Source organism: Bacillus rossius, chromosome 16 (assembly GCF_032445375.1).
Source record: "Bacillus rossius redtenbacheri isolate Brsri chromosome 16, Brsri_v3, whole genome shotgun sequence".
In the NCBI taxonomy this organism is placed as follows: Eukaryota; Metazoa; Arthropoda; class Insecta; order Phasmatodea; family Bacillidae; genus Bacillus; species Bacillus rossius.
The window spans coordinates 22,532,609-22,555,582 of record NC_086343.1 but is presented as its reverse complement, the minus strand read 5'-3'; the positions used below and the strand labels follow the sequence as shown (position 1 = coordinate 22,555,582).

The window sequence follows — 22,974 nt, the reverse complement described above, 5'->3', positions numbered from 1 at the left end:
AAAAAACTGTTTCATATCCTGAAATATCAACATTTTCATTCATACATGTCCACACATTTTAAACATAAATGAAAAAGGTTTTACGGAGAATGAACATTCAAAGACACTTGGAAAGAACTTCATAACTAGAGTGGGCTTTGAACCACTTAAGGCCCGTCTACAATAGCATTGTGCTAAACTGTGTCCGAAGGACACTCGTCGCTGATTGGTCCACGTGACCCTCTGACGTCATGCGTCAAGTGGGCGAAGGTCCGAACCTACCTGGTCCGAAGACATTCGTCAATTTGAACTTTTTGTCCCAACCTGTGTACTTCGGACACAGAAAAAGAACAGAACACTCACGATATTTGAATTTCCGGTTCCCGTTTGAAACGTGGTGTTTGTTTTAGTTATTGAAGGAAATGGAAGGTGTTGTAATTCAGGAAGAGCAAGACGACATTTAAATTAGTGCTGTTCGATTGCTGTGATATTTAATTTTTTAGCATTTACATTTGCCACTTTGCCTTACTGAATAAATATATAAAATTGAACTCCCACAACTTTCAAAAGTTCATTCTCAAACTACAAAGCATCAAAACAATAAACAAAAACATTTTGTTTGGCACGTTTACTGCGCTCTGGTAGCAACTTTAGAAATCAATACATTCGGACATCGCAATTGTGGACAGGGTAGTTATCAGCGAGACAATGTGACGTCACTCACATTCGGATAAGGACACGGACCACGCACAGGTTCGGACTATTGTAGACGGGCCTTAAAGCACAGACTCTAACCTTGTAAACACAGTCAAACTGATGGTTTTGGGATTAAAACCACAATCATCATCATATGAATATGTTCCCTCTATGTCCCCTCAACGACCAAAAATTGTTCTAAATGATCATATAAGCTAAAAAGTGAAATTTTAGGATGCAAAAAGTGTTTCTAAAGAGTGATGGAAATACCCAAATTCATTCAAGGTTTCAGGATTAAACAAAATGTTTCCAACCAACTGGAACTTTCCTTTACATTTTATTGCAGTTCTGCGGCTAACAGTTCAGAACTTGCAGAGAACAAAACAATAAATATTGCATGAAGGACACTAGAAACTGGAACAAGGTCAAATTATAAAAAAGACCACGCTACAGGTACAGGAAAACAAATAAATTTAAAAAAAAAAGTGTTGGATTTTAGTGACCTACTTCAGAACATAGCTTCTGTAAAGCAGATTTAAGTAGATGATCTGTAGTTCAAAATTGGTGGTCCCTTCTTTATTCTCAATTCTGGGTTACTTCCTTCTACACATGAGTTGAGACAAGATATGGTTTTTTTTTTTTAGGCCAATTTTGTTTTTAAAACATGTCACCATTAACTTGTATAAATTCAAACGAACCAAATGTGCTGGTGTGCTAAATGTAACTTTATGGCAGTAAAACTGTCCTGGAATACATTTTGTACACCTTAATGGTCATGACAAGTAAGAATCGCAACTTAAAAAGAACTTGCGAAAATTAGAATAACACCATTTAATTTGTGCGATGCTGCTGCTATCTCTAGGATTTTTGCCGTAACAATTGTATCAATGGTTGCCAAATGTTTGCTAGAATGCGTTTGAACCAGTTTCTAGTCTCGTGCAGGGCACCATTTATTAAAACAGTTGCCTTACTGCGATTCAGTTCGGACTTGTTTTCGAATACAGCCCACGAGTTAGGTTATGGTTGTGTCCCAACAAGGTAGTGCTAATTCGCTACCTTGCCAGAATCTCTGGGAATACAGTCCTAAGATACCCTCAAATTCCATGTGTTTTTCAGGATTTTAAGATACCATTTAAAATCCCAGAGTTTTCCCTGTTTCCCAAACCTGCGTGAATTCTGAAAGTACAGAAAAATTAACAGCCATTCATTACAGGCCTGTTCATTCTAATTACATATTGGGTATTCAACTCTAAAAACATTTATACCTACCCCAACTGACTCAAAATTTACCCACATAGCTGAACACTTTTTTTTTATATAATATAAACTGCTTACTGTCATAAGTTTATCACGTACTCAATCATTCACCAAATTCAATTTATTCCTGACTGGAAGAAGTATAAAGCAATTTTTTCAAAACATCGCATAATTCCAATCTTTCAGAATGGTTGTTGTACGAGGCTGGTTCCGTGTTTTTGTCTTATCACTTCACACTCGTATGCTATATGGGTAGCAAATTCCCTGTATCTTAAATACCTTTCCTTGTGTTACATACCATTGCTAACAATTGTTTTTTGTAATGTACAACTAAGAACAACAAATTTCAATCTTCTTAATTATGAAGCATACTTTTAGAATTATTATTTAAATAAATGGTAAAATAACATCAGTCAGACAATTTTAAAACAGTGCACGATTTGCTAGTCTTAAAAGTGTTAATGAACTATGCACTCACAGGACAATGATTACAGTAACCTTTTCCCAATAAGCACTTAAATAAAAATTTCTCTTCAGTTTCGGAACCAGGAAATTTCACGTTGTCCTTTGAATAGCACACATATCAGATAGGCTACTAAGTGGAATTTTACGCCTTGTCAGTAACGTAACTTCACCTACACATTGATGCAAGGTTTTGTAGAATGCTCCAGCTGTTGCGAAGCAAAATCTGCTCCACATACTCCACACAGCATTACTATACCAGAATCTCTCCAGGAGATCACAAGCTTAGTCTGATACATCCACTGTCATTTACATACCACCATATGCTCCCACACTCTTGGGTAACATACTCCTACTACCTAATTTAATTAGCACAGAGACACAAGAAAAACTTGACTCGACCAGAAAAAACCATCAACCCTAACCCAGAATTCAAAACTTGACTCTGCTTATAGTCACACAGGAAAATAATTACAATTTCTAAACAAGAATATGTTACTGTATTTTTACCTTCGGTCAAAGTATCAACTGATAAATGATAGGCCTGTACAAAGACCTTATAGAAGTGAGGTTTATTTCTAATGATTGTTTGATCATTAAGGATGAAAACACCAATTTGTAAATACTGAGAGATAAAACTACTGGGTTTTTGGAACGGCTTCTAATAAGATAGATGTCTGTGAGACGTCATACCCCAGTTATATTCTAATCCTAGGAAAGGGAACCATTCCAGGAAGTGTCTGGAGTGATCTCATGTAACCACGAAACACTGGAACCAAAATGGATGTAACGAGAATCGAACCCGGGTCCTCCCAAATGCAATTCCAAGGGACCTGCAAGTTTTAAGTTCATTTCTGGGGCCGAGCAGTCGCTACTCCGCAAATGTGAGCACAAACTAGTCAACTTTGCTCATTTGTTTGCACTACACAGCACATTCCCTCCAGACAGCACACAATTTTTTTGGTTTTCTATAAAAATATAGAAGGCTTGTTATTGGAACAGATGTAAGTGGGAACATTTTCAGTTCCAAAAATTTTCTGGAAAAATTAGCCTTGAATTTTTCCAGAAAATTATCTTTTTTTTCAAAGGAACTTACATAATTTAAGATAGGTAGCTGTACTAAAATAATAGTATTATCTTTGTATGCTGCAATTTTTGTGTGTATAGTGTTAAGCATTTAGCTTCTATTACCAACTTTTTATACCACTTCTAAAACATTTTTACCTTTATATTAAAGGTAAAAAAAACTTTGAAGTTAAAAAGTAGGAGTAGAACTGTAGAGTATGTATGCCTGAATGTACAGTTTGTCTTTCTTCACTATCTAATGACTCACTGCTAATGTTATTTGTTTATGTAAAAATGGTTGTTAAAATTGATTTGTTTTTTTTGTGAAAGTATAACTCAATGGGAAATTTTCCAGTTTTGCAGGAAATATTCCTGTACAGAACCAGAACATTATTTTACAAAACTACTTTTAAAATTCAGGATGCTAACATCTCCAATTATTGGCTTCTAGTCCTTCGGGTGTCTCTAATAACATATTTGCAGGTTCTTAACATATATAACTCCAAATGCAAAACATTATTCAGTGTCATATATACAACACACAACAGCTGCATCATTGTAAGAAATTGAATGTTTTCAATACTGACCTTCCATCCTAAATTTTCAAAAAAAGTGCACAGCCGGGATTGTCCTGTGGTTTTGCCACCACACGGGCCTGTAAAATACAACACACAAATAAAAAACTGCTTTACCTAGCTGAAACAACACATTATACCCCAACATTAAAGTTTAACATCATTTAAATGGAAATACAGTGAACGGTCACTAATCCAACATTCTGCATTTCGGCACATCATAAAATCCAGCACCAACTAATAGTCTCTCATGTTCATAATTTTTCAGGTGGATTCCACCCGTTGACCTTGGCCACATTACTGCCAGAGTTTTTACTTTGCTCAGAGTTTGTCACCGGCATTTCTCATTTCAGTACAGTGTTTTCCATTTTCTAGTGGGTTAAATTTTACAGGTACACTTCCGTGATGATAAAGGATTTAAGAAGACCAACGCTCATCTGAGTATTATTACAGTTTTAGGTATTCTCATTGAATAAAAAAGAATTAAATGCTAAACCACCAATTATTATTTCATAGGAGAAACTATCTGTAGCAGTCAATCATTATACTAACAAGGCATTCCACTGAATTATGTGCTCTGCTCAAACCGAGCCAGTATTAAATGATATATAGAAATTTATTGACAAAAACTGTTGAAACCAAGATGGCATCTTCCAGTTACATTTCTTTATAAGTAAAATTGTAATATTATCAGAAAATTCCCTCAATCAAAAGCAACACTAAAATTAATTTCTTAAAATTCTCACTCCAAATTTTACTTTACAAAATATGTACCATTTTTCAGATGTATCCAAAAGAATTTTTCTTTACACTGCAAAGCTGTGTTTAAAGTTTTTGTGCTGGACACAGAGCACACCGAAACGAGGAAAATGCTAATGGCAGTAATTGTGGATAGAAAAGAGAGAGTAAATTCCCCTTTCAATGCACACTGTAAACTAAGGATGAGCTGCACTATACCTAGTATGATCTGATTTTGATACAGACTAGGTATGTTTTTATCAAAATGATTCTGATATCCTTTCACAGCTGGCTTCTCAAAGAATGCTGATTTGACATTAAGAGTTTCCTTCGTTAAGGCTGCATCAGTAAAGGTCAGTTTACAACAGTCCGAACTTGTGGGCAGTTTGTGTCCTTATCCTAATGTGAACAACATAAATTGTCTCGCAGAAAACTGCCGACTATAACTGCAGTGTCAAATATCCGAATTTACTCTTTTATAACAGTCACCAGATACCAGATAATACAGAGCCATAAAATAAGTTTTTTTTTTCAGTTGTTTTTGTTTATTATTTTCATGAATTGTAAATGAGTACAAACGCAGGTAAGATTTTAATATTCATTTAACTTGTGGAAGTTGTGGGAGTTCGAAAACATTTATTTTTCAGTAAGAAGGCAAAAGTAAATACTTTCAGACTGACAAAAATGAATTCCTTTGTTCAGAGTTTGAAAAAAAAAATCACCAGTCACAAACAACCTGCACTAATCAAAATTTCATCTTGGGATGTTCTTGGCTTCCTACCACACAGTCCATTCTTTCCTCTTTATGTTTTTAAAACGAGAACCGGAAACAGCAAAAATTGTTTCTTCTTCTTCTTCTTCTTCTTCTTATATGCTCCTGAAGGACACAGATTGAGACGAAAAGTTCAACTTGATTAGTGTATTCGGATTAGGGAGTCGGACCATCACAAATACCAACCAAGACGTCAGAGGGTGACGTGGACCAATCAGCGATCAGTGTCCATCATGATTTGGGACCTTGCAATTGTAGACGAGCCTTAAAAGACACATAATTAAAATTCGGGAACAGTCAATATCACAAAGTGTAGGTCCCAGACTGTAGCTGTTGACACAAAAGGTCTTTCAGACTGGGTTTATAAACGATGCAATAAATGCACGATGCAGAATGTTAAATAACTACTACTACAAATCATTCCAGTATACTATAAAGTTAATTTGTTCTTTGAGTGGTACTATGGTAAAAAATTAAATAAAACACCCAAAAATTGTATTTTCATTTAAGTATAACTTATGTCCCTAGATTATAAAATAAAAAAGGCATTTATACATTCCTAATGGAAATCTAAAAATACTCAAATGAGGAAGGTTAGATTTTCACAAATAGTGATTGTTACAAAGTGAAAGTTTAGCTCGGTTAAGGGTAATAATATATTATATTTAAGCTGAACTTACAATAATCTGTCTTATCCATCCATCCATCCATCAGTCAAGTGACATGCAATTAATCTGATGGCGCTCAAAATTCCATCTGTCAAAACATTGCCAAGCTTTTAACTTTCGACATACGGACTGGTAAAATTATAACCTCAAAGAGGTCTGAAAGGCAATGTCTTTATTTTAAAAGGTCTTTTAGTTTGTTTGTTTAACTGATTTTGTATTATGTTTTTAACTTGCTTATGAACACATTTTAATTTATACTTAAAACCAAAAATGTATGAGACACAAAAAAAATTAATATGCACAATAACACGAAAATATATTATTTAAAATATTTTAGAGTTTGATCATTTAGCGTACAAGAAAAATTTTCTCAAAAATTTAAGCCAAATAATTAGTTGGCACCTCCAAGAAGAAATATATTATGACTGGCGTGCAGATCATGGTAAGGCTCGTTCCAAAATAGCATGGAAAAGGAGATAAATTATTCAAATGGAGACAGATCAACAGGAAAATTTCACTATCACATCAGCTGCTATCACAATGCACGGAAACATAACAAATGGCAACCAATGAGATTCTATTTCAATGTTACAAATTAACTATTTAATTTTAAAAATATGTTATGCTTCGATATTATAGCACGGGCAGAATTTACATTTATAATAAATATAGACCACAAAATATTAACATAACACTAGATATTCTTGTAATTGAAACAATGTTTAACATATTTAGAACATAAAACAGACATAACTTTCACCACAGCCAAATAGTTTATATTTATCGCACGGAGCAAAGTAAACTGAAGGGCTCAGCATTGCCGAGCTAATCAGTACGGATCCATCTCCGCCTACGCGTGCTATTGTAGGAACTCTGTTCCGTCAAATCTGTCAACCACAAAGTCAACATCGAACACTAGATATGCTTGTACTTAAAACAATTTTTACGGTATTCAGACCATTAACAAGCATAGCATACCACCGCAGCAGCCAAATACTTGGTTTCTATTGGTCGCACGAAGGTAAACGGAAGAGCTCAACATTGCCGAGCTAATCCGTACGGGTCTGTCTCCGTTTGCCTGCTAGTGTAGAAACTCTGTTACCTGAGATCCGTCTCCATATACGTGATCTATCTCCGTTTCCGTGTCATTGTAAAACGGGCCTTAAATGACGGACGCGACTGACCATTGCAAGTCCAACTTTAACCGCCAAAGTAATGATTAAATTACTATTAGGTTATTATATAATTTAATCAAATTTTATGATATGTAACAGATTAACCAAGTAAAATCAATATAATTTCGTAAACCTTCGTCAAGCGGCTACTTTTCAGGTAATCAGGATAATATTATATCAAAAACCACATGACACGCACCTCCAGTCAGTACAATCTTGATCACCCTTTTCTCCTTCTTGTTCATGGTAGCACGTGGAATTCTAAACCTTAATATATTCAAGCCCGTTGTCACATTATCTTAAAATTAGGAACCCTAAATATCATACTATTAACTACAAATACACTAACACTAAACATTCCTCTACGAGCGACATTTCAGATTGCTGCAAATTTGCAATTTCCATAGATGAAAAAGGCATTACGTAAAAATAAAAGTTGGTTGAAAAAAAGGATAATTTCAAAAACTGATTAAATTATAAAAAAAAATATTACGATTCCAAAATAATTGAAAACATTGCCTAAGTCATTCAAAAAAAATATTAAATAAGTGCCTGAAAATATTTATATATAAAATATTTTATAATATATACCAAACAAATAACTTTAAAGTGAACCTTTACATGTCAACATGACTGATAAGATGCTAAGGAATGATGATTTAGCATCTGGGTATAAGAGTGAACTTCTGGGTGAACCGTAGAAATATAAAATGAATAAGAAAAGCATCTGCAAAAATTTTCCATTAAAAAATTTTTTTTAGCCAAAATTTGACAGCATTTGTTTGTTAGAATGAACATAAAAATCGGCCAAAAAAATAGCCATACTCCAAGGAAATTAAACGATTCCTAATCCTTCAACACAGAAGAAAATCCTCTTGTCAACCAACCCAACAAAACTACAATCACTGGGTACCACTAAAATATCATCACCCAGTTCCACAAGTGTGGCACTAGTACATCCCTGACAAAAAAAGCTTAAAAAGTAGTTAAATTTACATTGTCATATCTCCCCAACTCAAACCACAGCAGCACTATAAGCATGGGACTAAGATCTGTTCAGTCCACATGCCAAAATAACAAAACAACTTGTGTGATGTAAATTGCAATAAAGAAATAATCTTATGAGGGATACCCATTTTTCTTATACAACTTTTGTTGCATACCAAGGGAGTTACACCTTGGGGTATCGTTGTCTGTGCTACAAAGCTGCTGCATCACAGTGACGTCGTACCGACCGGAGGCCATTAACCCGGCCTCGACCCGCCAGTATTGGCTCCCGCTGGTGGAACGCATCCCTCGCAAACTCAACCCGAGTCAAACGCGGAGTAGATACGCAAGTACTCTCAGTGTATCAATTTTGTCACGGAACTGCACCTGATGCAAACAACCAATAATAATTCACGGAGCAAGCTCATCAAGCCATCCCCTTAAATTAACATGTGACAAGAAATGTGCATCGTAAAGCACGAGTGTTAGGCCCCTCCGGTCAAAGTGTTTAATAAACGCCCTTAATAATCATCGCGGCATAGAGCCTTAATTTAAGTAAGAAACAAGATGCTGAAGCAATATCCAGAAAAAACCCACAAACATAAACATAAACATAACCAGTGGTTTTTACCAACTAGTCAGTATTCTTTAAGTTGACTCATCTTTTAAAATAATATTTGTTCAATTTCTTAAGCTAAAGTTTTAATCAATATTTCATAATACATCTAATGTCAGCATTAATATTCAAACAAGGGTCATGTACAATTAACAAGTAAGTTTTCAATTAAAAACCGAATAACGGTAATTTCTTTTCTTTACTCGTGGTTTGGCTCGCGGCGGAAATGCCCCCCCCCCCCCCCAAACCGGCGAGACAGCCCCCTCCGGCAGTTCAGATCAGCTCGCGGCCCAGAGTGGATGTGTTCGTGTATTCGTTCCATGGGGAACCTTCAATTTGACGTCGTACCTCCGTGTCTCGGTGTTAAAGCCCGGATCACAGCCCTGTCCACAGCACGCTGCGGCTTTGGAAATGACATCACTTCCGCTCCGTGCGCGCGAGAGCAGTGCGCCGGCGTCCTGGTCTCCAGTCCCGTGCGAGCCACCTTCGAAGCTAGACGCGGCCGTGAGACGCTCCATAAACTCGCAGCTATTATCGCTTTTGTTTTCTGTACTGTAGTGTGTTTTAATCTCTTTTATCGTTTTCTTTACCGTGTGAGTGAGTGTTGTTTTGTATCCGGCGTGTCCACGGGCCAAAACACGTAGACTAACACAATTAACCTGCACCGCACATTTCTCCAGTGTGCGAGACGTCCCTCGGCAGCTACACGGGCCGGACAGTCCACCCCTGCCTCCCCGCAGGAGGCTGCTCTACGCGAGAGAGCTGGCGCCGGGCAATACAAGAAAACGGCCGAGAGACGTCCGCCACGTCTCCATGTATTCTACGGAGACGGGTACACGACAAATTTAGTAACTCAACGATTCTTCACTCTGGTAAATAAAGTCATGAACCATGTTACTTTGTAACATCAATTAATCAAGCGACCCCGGATCGGTTTTTATGGTGCAGGGCTTAACCCGGCCATCGTAATTCCTGCCTTAAGGCCAGTCACTTTACGGACCTGGCCGACTCCAGGACAACCAACGAACTCCCCCCTCTGACGAACTGCCTTAGGGAGAGACAATCATAATTAATTAAGAGTAGTAACGTGCAATATCGTGTACCCAAATATGTACGTTAATAAATATGTGTACAACATGTTTTCAGTTCCAGTGCGTGTATTACATCTGTAGTTAGGCACAAGCCACCTTATGCTGAACAGGGAGTGTGACCATTGTCTACTAGCAGTTAATACCACCCTTAAGATACAGCCACCAAATCTAGGGAAGCACGCTGGGGCCGATCGACCCACCCCATTGGTTAGACGTACGAGCTAACCTGGCGCCCTCCCAGAAAAACACACCATAAAGCACCACCAGCCCCTTAGACTCGCAGCGGGACTCGAACCCGAGACACCAGCCGATGGCAACAGCTACATGGCATCATCAAGCTCTGAGTTTGAAGTATCTCGTGTTAACTATTATAGAGTATGGATCATGCAAAGGAACATTAGTTAGCACACAGTAATATCAACAAGCACTCAACCAACTCTGTAGCAGGCATTGGACATCTCGTTGATGATATACTTTTTTATTTGTAAGCCAAAGTAGTGTCAATCATAACACTAAATAGAAAATTAATTATTTATCATGAGCCTCTTACTGTGGCATGATAAGAATAAAAGCATAAATGAATGGGGGTTGAGAAGTAATGGATATCGTCTAAACGACCAGGGAATAGGACTGGTCGATTTCCATGCTGTCGTAAAATGACGTTACATACAGTAATACATTAAGCGTATTGTGTACAACACAATCAGCCTACCTTTCAAGTGGGGTGTCACTTCTTTAGTATCCATAATACTGTCAGGCACTCCTGTTCATTATTGTGGTATTTACTTTTGGCACGGCTAAACCTGACCCTGTCATAGTCAATGATTCATCTGCCTTCATTTTCGTCTCTTGGTATAGTACCATGCCCACATCCTCAGCACCATGTCCATCTGGATGTACAGTACTGTCACAAATTTTATCAGTGACTGAGTGTGGCAATAGTCAAAGGTCGCCTTCAAGCTGCACATTGCCTCCTTTGTGACCAGGGGGTAGTGTTATGGTATCAAAAAATTTATCAGGGGAGCCATGAGCATGGAGAACTGTTGGATATAGTATTGTAGCCAGTTGATAAAGCCAAAGAAATTGTTTAGTTTTTACATGTTCTAGGGGTTTCTAATTCTACAATTTTCGCCATGTGCATCGGGTGTGGGCTATTACCCTTAGCATCCATTATGTTCTTATAAAATTCCACCCATCTCCATCCAATGTGTCACTTTTGTGTGGCACAGGTTAGGTGTTGCACATCGAGTAGCTATAAGACCAGGGTCGGGTGCCAGTCATGGGGCCCTATTATTGACGTTGTTGGAATAATTCTGCTGGAAGAATGATCCATAGTTTTATTCTGGAAGAGAGCTAAAAGATTATTCTTAAAAATGCTATAGGTGGTATCGGAATCAACATTGTCGAGTTAGTGAAAAGTCTCTTTGGATATGTGGAAACATTGTTTTTAGTGTTGACATCACTGTTAGAAGGCCAATCATAATGAGGGAAGCAGCATTTATTAACCAACCACGGCTGACCGAGTACCTGGTCCTCCCTGAGTTCTTCCACAACTGCCACGAATTGGGTAACCAGCTTCCTCACACTCACCATTACGATAGTGTATCCGATGACTGTCCCGACTCTGGTGCTCGTGGCTAAGTGCAGTACACAATGTCTTGGTGTGATGTTTGCTGGGGTCACCTAATGTTGGGCCACAAATATTGACGCCACTCTTGCTGCCTGTTTAAGTTTTTAATTAAATATTAGCGTTGGAAAAGATCTCAGGGGTTTTAACGGGGGTTCGGCCTCGTGGCTGCAGGCAGGAGTGCATCGTGGTTCGGAACCTACCTGGGCTGTTCAGGCCACCCAGGTCGCCTTGTAAATAACTGGTAAACGTATTAACAGGACACTGCACTTTATTCAGTATCGATACACTTATTGGTCCCGGTACTGGCCACGTCCGTTGTCTGACTGCTACGACACGTGTATCTCTGAACGTAAACGGTGCGCGCGACCAGGATAGGTTGCAAAGTAATATCTACGAACTGATACAGTGGTTACTTATCCATATGAAGGATGTGGCGGATAGTCGCGAAGCTTCTGTATTGCAACAACTTAGGCCGACACGTTAACATGGAGAGTAGCACCTCTGATCAAGAAAGTTTGCAATCTAACATACGGCGAAATATTAATGTCTCGAAAATACGTAGATACGGTAAGCTGGAGACGTACACGTTACAGTCTCTTTTGGAATTGAAAGTTATTCAGTTAGATTACACGTTATGAGTTACACGTTTAAGATGGTGAAAATTAAAAGGCGAAAGTTAGTCAGTACGCATTCAACACTCGTTACACAGAGTCTTCGATGATGACAATTAATTGGATATGAAGCCGAAACTGCATACCACTATTACGCTGTCCTTAAGCTGGACATGGAATTACGTATAAAAAGTAAAGTTCCCTGTTGGGATGAATTTAATAAGTTACGAGTCGCACGAAATATATCGTGCGACTAGGTGGGGTCGGTGCCGAGCTGATTAAAGGATTTATAAAAACTTACACTATTGCTGATATGTAGATGAAGCGCGAAAGTTGATGGCCCGACGTTCGCGGAGCGACCGACCCCTGCGAGCTCCCGACGGTAACTGAGCGCGAGACCGCCCTGCGGCCTCGCGCCTAACCACGTGGAACGCGGGAAAACCGACCCGGCCAGTTCTGGACTTAACGACAAGTTACACAATATATGCTTATAAGACAATTAAACATAATTTCCCTTACATGAATCCTCTTTTAAATTGTTATTAATTTAGTTGTTTTAATTGGACAGACTAATTATATAATTAATTAGGCGCATTGCCACACCCGGCCGGGTGCTGTCGTCGCTTTGGTGTTCATCGCGGTGCACTTTCACACACTCGGCGGACATCACGCTGACGTCGTCCGACCGAAGGCCACCCTAAAGCCCGACCTGCAACCGCCAGTATTCACCCCCGCTAACGGAACGCGCCCCTAGCCATGGCCCACCCGAGTCAGGCGAGCCACCAACAACTAAGGTAGAACCCGGCCCCCCCAAAATAAACAGACCGTCATTATAACCAACCTCATTAAAAAACAAGCATAGATTATTAAACAGTATTACGTATTAATTTAAAGTCGGTTGACGAAAGTGCGACGTAGGAGTGCCCGGGCACTCACGTGTGTAACTACAGCAATACGCGTGTGAGTGTTCCCCTGGCGGCCTTCTGCCTGAATCAATCAGTCAGACCTTATGAAATAATTATTCAAACCTTGTGTTGCGTCATTAACCCCACCAGAGCAATCTGACAAGAAACGAACAGTCGCTGGTGTGACGTAAAAATTCAAACATAATAATTCTTAAATATAATAACTTTCAATTCGTAGAAGGGACGAATGACCTTGATTCAGCCTTTATAATTAATATAAGAATTTAACATCATTAAATTCTCTTATTAACTTATCAGATCAGAAACTAACGTAATGAGGTCAACCCTGGCGCGAGGGCCACCGAGCCTCGGCCGGACGCCATGACATGACGCCAGTTCAACGCGACTCGTGGACCGGGGCGGACGCACGTCCCACGGAGAGACATCATCCTTTGTCCACACCGAGTTAACTTCTGGTAAATATAGTCATTCTTCAAACCCTTTTAATAATCTCTCCGTGTATACCCGGTCCAGCTTTTCGGTCCAGGACCTAATCCGGCCGCATAAATATCACACACCCCCCCCCCCCTGCACCACACTTGGTCCGCGGGGTAGGTGCATTATCCGGTACGGGCCGACTCCCGAGGACAGAACTTTTGCTAATTTCAGTCGCCCCGGCGCTGACACTCCCCGTAAGGGAACTCTTGAGCGAATTTAGCTGCGGTCCACGCTCCACTGCCGTGGACGCGAGCACCGCCTCAATACGCAGATTTACGGGATTGGCCGCCTCCAATCACCCTCACCCCTCGTTGAGCAGCCAGGCTCAGAAACGCCTAGGGACACGATAATACGGAATAATTAGTGACTTTGTAACATTTCTTTTGTAAACTTGTGCAACGCACCCTCGTGTAACATTTTCTTTTGTAAACTTGTGCAACGCAACCTCGTGTAACATTTCTTTTGTAAACTTGTGCGACGCATCTATCCACGTAACATTCGTAAACTTGTATAACGCAACCTCGTGTAACATTCCTTTTGTAAACTTGTGCTACGGTAATTCAGTAACTCTCAGACTCAGTTGCGTGTAATTGTGTAATTTGTATCTTGTAACGTCACCTATTGTACGACGTGGCGTGTAACCAACAACGTTACACCAGAGCCACTGTCGACTGAATAAATGACGCACGTCATTTATTACCTCACTTCAGCGTACGCTTCTTTAAACCTGCTATTCCCAACCACCGCCGAGTAGGGAATTCCTCAAACCCACACAACACCGCCGACGGTCCTAGTGGGCCACGCAGGGCAATCGACCCCACGACCCAACTACCGACTAGTACCAGAGCTAGTCTGGCGCCCACCCGGATTCATTACATTTGCAACAGCCACTCCCGCTAGGAACCGCACCGGGACTCGAGCCCGAGACCCCGGACGACGGCCACTCTCGGGCGTGTTCGGCGCACTAAAGATGTGTTGTTGTGGCATAACGACCTGTGCGAACCAGAGGGAGCACCGGCGGTCGGCATCAATATGTGGCTTGCTTCTATGTCTTTCAGAGTGGCCATGAGTCTTTTATTCAGGGTGACTGGGATACATATATCTCCTGGTCATCTGGCGAGGTTAGCTGTCCCAGAGCCAGTTGAGTATCTTCTGTGGCTCGGGAAAGGGGTTTAGGTGGTGCAGGGGGCAGAACTGTATGTACTTCATCTCTGGTTGCCCTTTTACCGCCGATGTGTGCTTACTGGGACCAGAAGTGGTTAGATGTTTCAATAATTACTTACAAGTCCCTTATCAATTGTGTTTATTTTTAATTGTGATACTCATGGCACTTGTATGTACACTATATGAATAACCTCAGATGATATGGCAAGCACATGTTCATACTGGGAACTAGATTAGAATAACACATTTAAAAGCTTACAAGACTTAATGATTAATCAAAAAAATTAGATAAGTTTAACACAATTACAGTGGCGACACTGCGAGTCATCTCCATCCTTGGTTAAGTTTGGAACACGAATACCACAGGCTGTACAAGACGACACTCCCACCTACTCGGCATGGAAAGTGGCTGAACACTATATTAATACAATAAAATTTAGTCGGTATGTGATAGCTGTAAATATATGATATGACCTACCCTTGATGGCTTATGGCTTCAACGAGCATTGCTGGAAATTATCATACTCCATAGTTCGAGTGTTGGACACAGCAATGGTGTTTTTGGAAATGTTCTTTCCGATAGCTGTCACGAGCGATGGATGGAACTAGATAGAGTTCAGGCATTGCTTACTGCCTTGGGCAATAAGATTTTTTTTACTTAGGGTCTTCAATTTTAGTTAACACAATAACTATATGTAAGATTATAAAATTATGATTTAAGAAGTTGACTGATCCTCCCGTTATGAGGATTGTTGAGTTCACGTTTCATTATATAATATTTTTATAGTGTTAATAAATTCTGGAAAATAGTGTATTATAAAACATTTACATAAAATTAACCCTCAGAGAAACAAATGGACCCAAGTGGCCAGCAAGCAGGTGCATTCCATTAGTGGGGGCAACAGATTTAATGGGGTGGGTTGGTTTCGTTGTACGTTGTACATTGTCAAGGTTCCCTACCACGTTAGAACTAAATATTGTGTTTTTATGCAAAAATAATAATTTTGTCACATTGACGATGAACTAATACTATATTATTTTTATTCTTCAATAATAACTTACTATTTCAACTTTATAAACAAATGAGTGTAAATTCGTTTACAGGGTCTAATTCTTGTCTTGTCATAAACACACACAAAAAAATATTTTTCTCTTGTTATTAGGATACCTAAATTATTTATTCCTCATATTATATTTATTTTTAAAATTCTTCTTTTAATTTATGATTTTTTGGTATTTCAAATTCAAATGTGATTGCCAATAAAATAAAATAATAATTTTTTCCTATTAAAGCTAGGTTTACGATTGATTTCCTTAAGAATTATAACTTAACATCGAGCACACGAATAAGTTAAAACTACATTTTCCAGTTTATGATTTGAAATAGAAGACGTTAATTCTAACCAATCACAGCACAAAACACATGGTCGGCCATTGTTCGAAACGGAGAAGCAGGTTTGAAATAAGTTATTGACAAATGGGATATCTATTTTTCGAAATGGATGATGATTACAAATGACAAATATACGAATTCTAACCCAAAATACTGCCTCGCTCGGTCCAATAATAAGACATAAACTTCCGGTTGAAAGGTTCCGGTTTGTTGTGATTGGTCGCTTCCCTTAAGTCTTAACGAAAAATATAAAATATAAGAATATAACCATTTCTGGTAAGTCTTAAGTCATCATATGGTTCGCACACGACCCGTCAAAATTCACACACGACAATCATAAACCATTCCACTTTTACACAAACTGTTACTTTATTTTCGTAGTGGAAATTTTGTATATAGGAGAGTTATTAGACTACTGTGTCTAAATAAACACTATATATATAACTCCCGGAAAAAAGCATTAAAATATTAGCATTACGAATCACGATTTTCAATAGCGCGTAGTTGACCAACGTTATAAAGTTATGAAAATAATCTTTCAAAACAATAACAAACATAACCTATCAAACATCAACATTAGCCATTTTCTTGAACTGTGCACATAAATTCTTTATAACGTTGGAAAAATGTTTTATAATACCTACATCTCTCATCGAGTTTTTAAACAAAGCTGCCAAGTATGTTTAATTATCATTTAAATGCAATTAACTAGAAAAAGTTCATAAAGCACAATGTTAAAACCGGACCACTGTCTTGTGGCGCCAACGGCAGTTTTATGAACTAAATCCGTCAATAACGGGGTCAAGAAAATACGCTTGTGTCCAGACCTGGTTTCTAAGACCGTGGTTTACATAGAGTCATACGGTAAGTACACGACTAAGTCTTAAGTCTTAATTTTTAATTATGAAATCGTTTACCCACCTTAATTGTTATCACAAATATGTAATTTTTTTTTGTCGTCAGTCTGAATCACGGCCTTGGTCTGAATCCCATTTAAATGGCAGATTCCATATCAAAAAATTAATTGTATAGTATCTACAGTGATGCCAATTTAATGGTTTTCCCCCTCAAATTATTTTTTTAGGGGCTAAATTTCTTTAGAGGTTTTTTTTAGCGGGTACATTATTTAAGAAATTTTTTGAGGGCATGAAATTAAAGTGTATATTTAAAAAAAAACGTACAGCAACACAGGTGGTGCTGATGACTGAATTTCGCACTAATGAAAACTAGGAGTTTTAACCGACATCTAGGGGAATTTGAAGTTAGTTCTAGGGGGCACACTTTGTAGGCGTTGGCAGCATTGGATATCCATGCAAATGTACAAGAATACCAGTTTTCTTGTTTTAAAATGCCAGCTTATAGCGTCATCAGTGTTGCCAGGTTGAGGGATAAATCCCTCAGAGTAGGGATTTTTTGCATTGAAAGGGATGGAGGGATTTTAAGCCGACCAGGTCATAAATGTAGGGATTTTCGGAGAGGTGAAAGTCGTCTTCTTTTCTTGTTTGCGCTGCAGACACATTTTAATGAGAATATTCAGTCTTTTGATATATTCTCTATGGTTTCAGACATTAAAACAAAAAAGAGAAAAAAATTATTTGCATCCACAGTGGCATCCCTTGTGTCAAGTATGCAAAACGAAAACATGATGAAGGCATGCTATGAATACCCAGTAACTGAAAAAATGCTGGAGTTGTTCAACGAAAACATGTACAAGAAAGATCACAAGGAATCTGAAATTGCTGGACTCTTGGCTGCTGAAGACGAAGAAGATGAAACTGTTTTCTAATGTCAAAGTCTTTAGGAAAAAAAAGTGAAACATTTAAGGTAGAATTGAAAATTTTGTGTGTGGACTAGGTGTAGCCTACTTCATTAAAAACTATTTTTACATATTATTAATACCATATTGTATTATTATTATTACTTGTCCTATAACAAGAAAAAAAACAATTTTAATGTAGGGATTTTTTAAGGCTTGGAGGGATTTTCTTAGTAGTCTGCAGGGATTTTTGAATTGGGAAACCTGGCAACACTGAGCGTCATTTGTAACATAGAATATTCCTTACCAAGTACCATGATTATTGGGTCTCTATCTATTATCACTAATCGTGGGATTCCCAAGTCAGCGGGCGTTGGTTGACGTTGGAGTGTTGATTTTGGAAGGATAATACGAGCGAAGAGGAAATTCGTCTCGCTTGTGATTCGTTATGGCATTGAATGCAGACGCAGTAAAGGTAGTGGCAGGGGCGGCGGTTGCACTAGGCGGCATAGCGTGTCTCGTGTCCTCCGCAAAGGTCAGCAAACGTGGGAATTATCCCAAAGCGAAGGAGTACGACGTTGAGGAACGCGAAGCAGAAGTGTTCCTCTTTACGTGTCGCTTACCGGGAATACCTGTCCCCGATTCCACCGACTTCCATCACTGGGCATTAGTGCTGCTATTCGAGGGGAACGACGTACGAACCATGGAAGGTGGGTGAGAGGAGTGCACCTAGTTTTTGTCTGGACTACATCCAGCATTTACTCTCACTAGTATTTTCTTGGCTTAGGGGTTATGTGTTAGCGGCGTAACGACGAGGTAAATTTTTAAATTAGCGGCTCATCTTAAAAAAAAAACTAAAAAAAAAACCTGCAATAGGATACTGAAAGAGCCCCAAATATTCTCAAAAAATAAAATTAAAATAAAAGCCCAATTATGGTTTAAAAATCATGAAAATATATGATTTATTAAAATATCAAGAGTTTGGTAATTGAAAAGTCGCGTATTTTTATATCTTTATTTCCGAATATATCATTAAGACTGTTATTTTCCAGTATCAAAAATTTGTTTTATCAAGGATGTAAGTGAGCACACAAAAAAACAACAAAATTTTGAAAGAAAAAAACAAAAAAAAAAAAAAAACAAACAAGTATTTTGTAATCTTGGTGATGGATTTCAATACGAATATTTCTGAGGTTAGATTTTTGCAGTTGTTGCTGATTCTTGCAAAAAAGAAAGGGTTTTGGGTTAGTTCAGCTATATTAAGAAATATATTTTATGTGTAATGATTATGTAATGTATAATTAATGTACCTGGCCTTAATCAACTGTTGATTTAAACATCTATACATGTTTTAAAAGTAAGTAAATTTACCAACCATTGGTTGATTTAGACCTTGCGGAGCCCTGGAACACCTACTTTTTGCTTTAACATTATATTTTAGAGAGGGGTCTTATTGGGGGGCCTGGGAACTAGGCCCCCCCCCCCCCCCCAGAAAAAAGTGTTTATTGGGGCCTCCCCTGGAAAAAAAAAAATAGGAACTCGCCGACCTGAAACTTAAAATTTGAAAGAAATTTTACTAATTTCTCTTAATAAATTGATACGTAATTGAAATCAAACTGTATTGACAAGCACTTTTATGTACATGGTAATAGCAATTTAATACTTCATTTTCCCATTTATAACATTTTTTCACAGGAAACTAGGCAAACAATAAAAACAACAAATGAAAATGGACTTTGCAGGGCCCTGGGCATTTGCCTGGCTTGCCCTGCCCTAGAGTTGCCCTGCAACCTATTGTTGAAAAATTATTTTTCTTATAAATCTCACACTTTAATTTTTTTTAGAAAACACATTTTTAAAATTTTTGTTTGCATTTATGGATGTGCCCCTATCCTAGATGATTACCATTTCATTATTTTAAATACGAACGAGACCTGGAAAAAACCTCTTGCTTTCCCAGAAAAAAAACTATAACAGATGTCAATGCAAAAAAAAATTACAAAAATCTCACTTTGTGTAAAGTCGTAATAATTCCTGATCCATCTGATACATGCATTAACATTCTTCAGAGAAAATATGTGTAATGCACAATATTTTGTGATTAACCAAAATAATTATGCAATATGGTGTAAATTTACATTTTCACAAATTTTTAACTTTATTTTAAAATGTGTTGTTACATATTCTTTGTTCAAAGAAAAAATTTACTTTTTCCCTATATTATTCAGTGGCAGCAAGATTGACAATTGATCATACAACTGTATAGGCTACATAATGTGGAAGCATTACATATTAAGAACCCAAATGTTCTAGTGCCACATTGAAATATCTCCAACAGCACTTCACATGACACCATAAGTTATATTTAAATGGAAAACAAAATAGTTTAAAAGTAAAAAAAAAAAAAAAAATACTTGAAATATTCACAGTGGAGTTTGGGGAAATGAAGTGTTTCAAATAAGCTGCTACCTTCATGATCTACCAACATTTAACTACTCAATGGAATTTACTTCTAGTTTGTCCTAGTTTAGTGTCTATGAATGTAAATCTGTGTGAGAACCTGAGGGGTTAACATTCCCCCGAATTGTGGCTTGTGTATATTGTGACAGCTATTTTTTTACTGTTTTCTGCAGGTCTCGTTGATGAAGAATCAAAGCTGTATGCAGTGTATTACAAGGAGAAGCCGGTAGATGAAGGGAAGTACTACAGCCTAGGGAAAGTTCGGACGTCGCCCAAGAAGGTTTTCGAAATGTGCGAGTCAAACTGTTTCAATTCCCAAGAGTATCTGCCCACTTGGCAGAACTGCCAGTCGTGGGTTAAGGAGCTCGCCAAGAAACTCGGAGAAGGAATAGCATTGAAGTTGGAAGAGTTCAAAACCCTGATGGAAACAAAACCATTCCTTTCAAAGGTTGGGAAAGCAGCCACTTCATCCAGCAACTTTACCTCGCGTCCATCCATGAAGGCATCCAATGCCATTAAGAAAGCATGGGCTCCGAAAGAAAAGTCGTCTTAAAATGACTGAAAGTTTTAAAGCAGAATATAACGGATAATGGGGTTTGAAACCACAGACATATCGTTTTCAGCCATTTGAAAATGAGTGCTGCTGGTAGGTGAGTTTGGATAATGTTGCCAGTAGCTGAAGGCAAAGATTTTTTGATATGAGGGATGCAGCGTAATTTTTGGGGAACAAATTAAGTGCTTGCAATTTATTGATGAGTTGAATTGTTCTCAGTGTTTGAAAACTAGAATTGGAATGATACAGTAATTTTGATAGTCAATACTTGACACTGCTTTCAGCTTGATAACCTTGATGCTTTCGATGCTCGATACTTTAAGTAAAAACGAACATTGTTTATTATTCATTCACATTTTAATGAAAACATTTTTATATCCCAAAACAAAAAAAAAAAAATATACTATATGAAATACTTGAATGTAAAATAGAATTAGGTTCGGATTATTGACAAACATTATATATGTACTTTTAATATAACATTAACCAAAATAATATGAATGTTATGATTTTTTAATTATTTTTTTTTAAAGAAAAACAAGCATGCTTTCTTTCAGGATTACTTCACTTATTTTTTGTCTACAAGTCGAGATGCATCGACAACCTTCAGACTTGACAGTAGCTGGTAGGACATTCAAGACATTTTTATGGCTCAGGCAAGGAAACATGTTAATTTTTTCATTATAAACTAACAGGGAGTTCACAAAAAACTAAAATAAAATTTCCCTAACCAATTTTTATTAAATTTACATATTTTGCAATTTTCTGAAAGAACTGAAGAAAACCTAGCCTCCACTATTTTCATAGCTGGCTTAGTTCTTTCTCCACTTTATTTTATTGAAAGTTCAAACAGAACTTATATGCTATTTTATAGCATGTATGACTGCACTAAAAAACCGTCTTAATGATAAAAATTCTATATAGTCTGGGTGATGGCATACCGGAGCATGACATTGCCCTCTAAAATTACTACCATTGGGGAATTTCCTTGACTTACGCAGGATTTTAAGTAAATTTCCCGACTTTTTCCTGATTTCCTCTGACTTCCCAGAATGTGAACACCCTGCAAAGTATGAGAGGTTTATAACGATACCCACTAATAGAGTTGACAGGTATTTACGTATCGAAAGCCCCACACCTTGTAGAAAAACAAAATTTAATGTAAGAGTATACATATATAATTTTCATTACACTGTTACATTAATTTATTACTATAGTTTTATCTCCGTTCGAAAGCATTGGATGTCAAGAACCGTGAGTTGCAAGCACTAGCGAGATTGATGTCTGTGGCGGTTGTCACTCCCGTAACAAAATTAATATTTCTGCTAGGCTCTCAGTTCATGTTAACCAAATTCAAGGATGCCACTTTTGCCTTGAATGATGTCTTTTATCACAGCATTTATTCTTATACAAATTTTAATATTTTTATAGCAATGTACTTGTAAATTCAGAAAAATAAAATTGCTTCAATTTTACTTTTCTTCACTTAATTTCATTTATGTTTCAATGAATATTAATAACAATAATGGATAACAGTATGTATATACAAATATGTTTCAGAACAACACTAAATCAACTAGCATACGATACCATAGTGGAAAATACAAAAGAAAAAAAAAACATTACCAAGGTTCCTACGGTGATTACTAAGGGAGTTTGCACTTAGAAAATAATAATTTAGATTACTTAAAAAAAATAGTATTGAGAACTAGCAAGAATTCATCTAATAATGCTTTTTACAAGAGAGATCTTACACCTGTGAAAAAATTGTTGATAATATAATTCCCCTTCAATAAATAACATATGTAATTGGATGAGACAACCATTTTTTTTACTGTAATTTTATAACACTGAGTTGTAATCAATATTTATTCTAATACAGGCACAATTATTAAAAGCAAAAAAATAAATAAATACAACTTT

General features: G+C 37.5%; 2 protein-coding genes across 6 annotated transcripts in view; one reads left to right on the top strand and one right to left on the bottom strand.

Annotated features, from left to right (window-relative positions):
• Positions 1 to 7,803, bottom strand: part of LOC134540193 (TRPL translocation defect protein 14) — a 66,601-nt gene extending 58,798 nt beyond the window's left edge. For 2 of the 5 annotated variants that reach the window (XM_063382764.1, XM_063382765.1), the window contains exons 1-2: positions 7,587 to 7,803; positions 4,047 to 4,114 (exon numbers count right to left, since the gene is read on the bottom strand). In XM_063382764.1, coding sequence (XP_063238834.1) covers positions 4,047 to 4,114; positions 7,587 to 7,632 — 114 coding nt within the window. In that variant the 5' untranslated portion in view covers positions 7,633 to 7,803. Of the gene's footprint in view, positions 1 to 4,046; positions 4,117 to 7,586 lie in introns of those variants that run through there. The other 3 variants (XM_063382768.1, XM_063382767.1, XM_063382766.1) reach the window with 3 other exon arrangements.
• Positions 7,804 to 18,317: 10,514 nt separating this feature from the next.
• On the top strand, positions 18,318 to 22,526 carry LOC134540442 (uncharacterized). Its single transcript, XM_063383193.1, has 2 exons — positions 18,318 to 18,748; positions 20,672 to 22,526. The coding sequence occupies exons 1-2, from the start codon at positions 18,487 to 18,489 to the stop codon at positions 21,049 to 21,051; spliced, it is 642 nt and encodes a 213-aa protein (XP_063239263.1). The 5' UTR covers positions 18,318 to 18,486; the 3' UTR covers positions 21,052 to 22,526.
• Positions 22,527 to 22,974: the final 448 nt, after the last annotated feature.

What these genes read in the sequence shown, in the direction of transcription:
- LOC134540442 (XM_063383193.1), top strand. Translation starts at nt 18,487, where the DNA reads ATGGCATTGAATGCAGACGCAGTAAAGGTAGTGGCAGGGGCGGCGGTT. An exon ending in CGACGTACGAACCATGGAAG is followed by an intron (nt 18,749 to 20,671) that starts GTGGGTGAGAGG and finishes TGTTTTCTGCAG; the next exon opens with GTCTCGTTGATGAAGAATCA.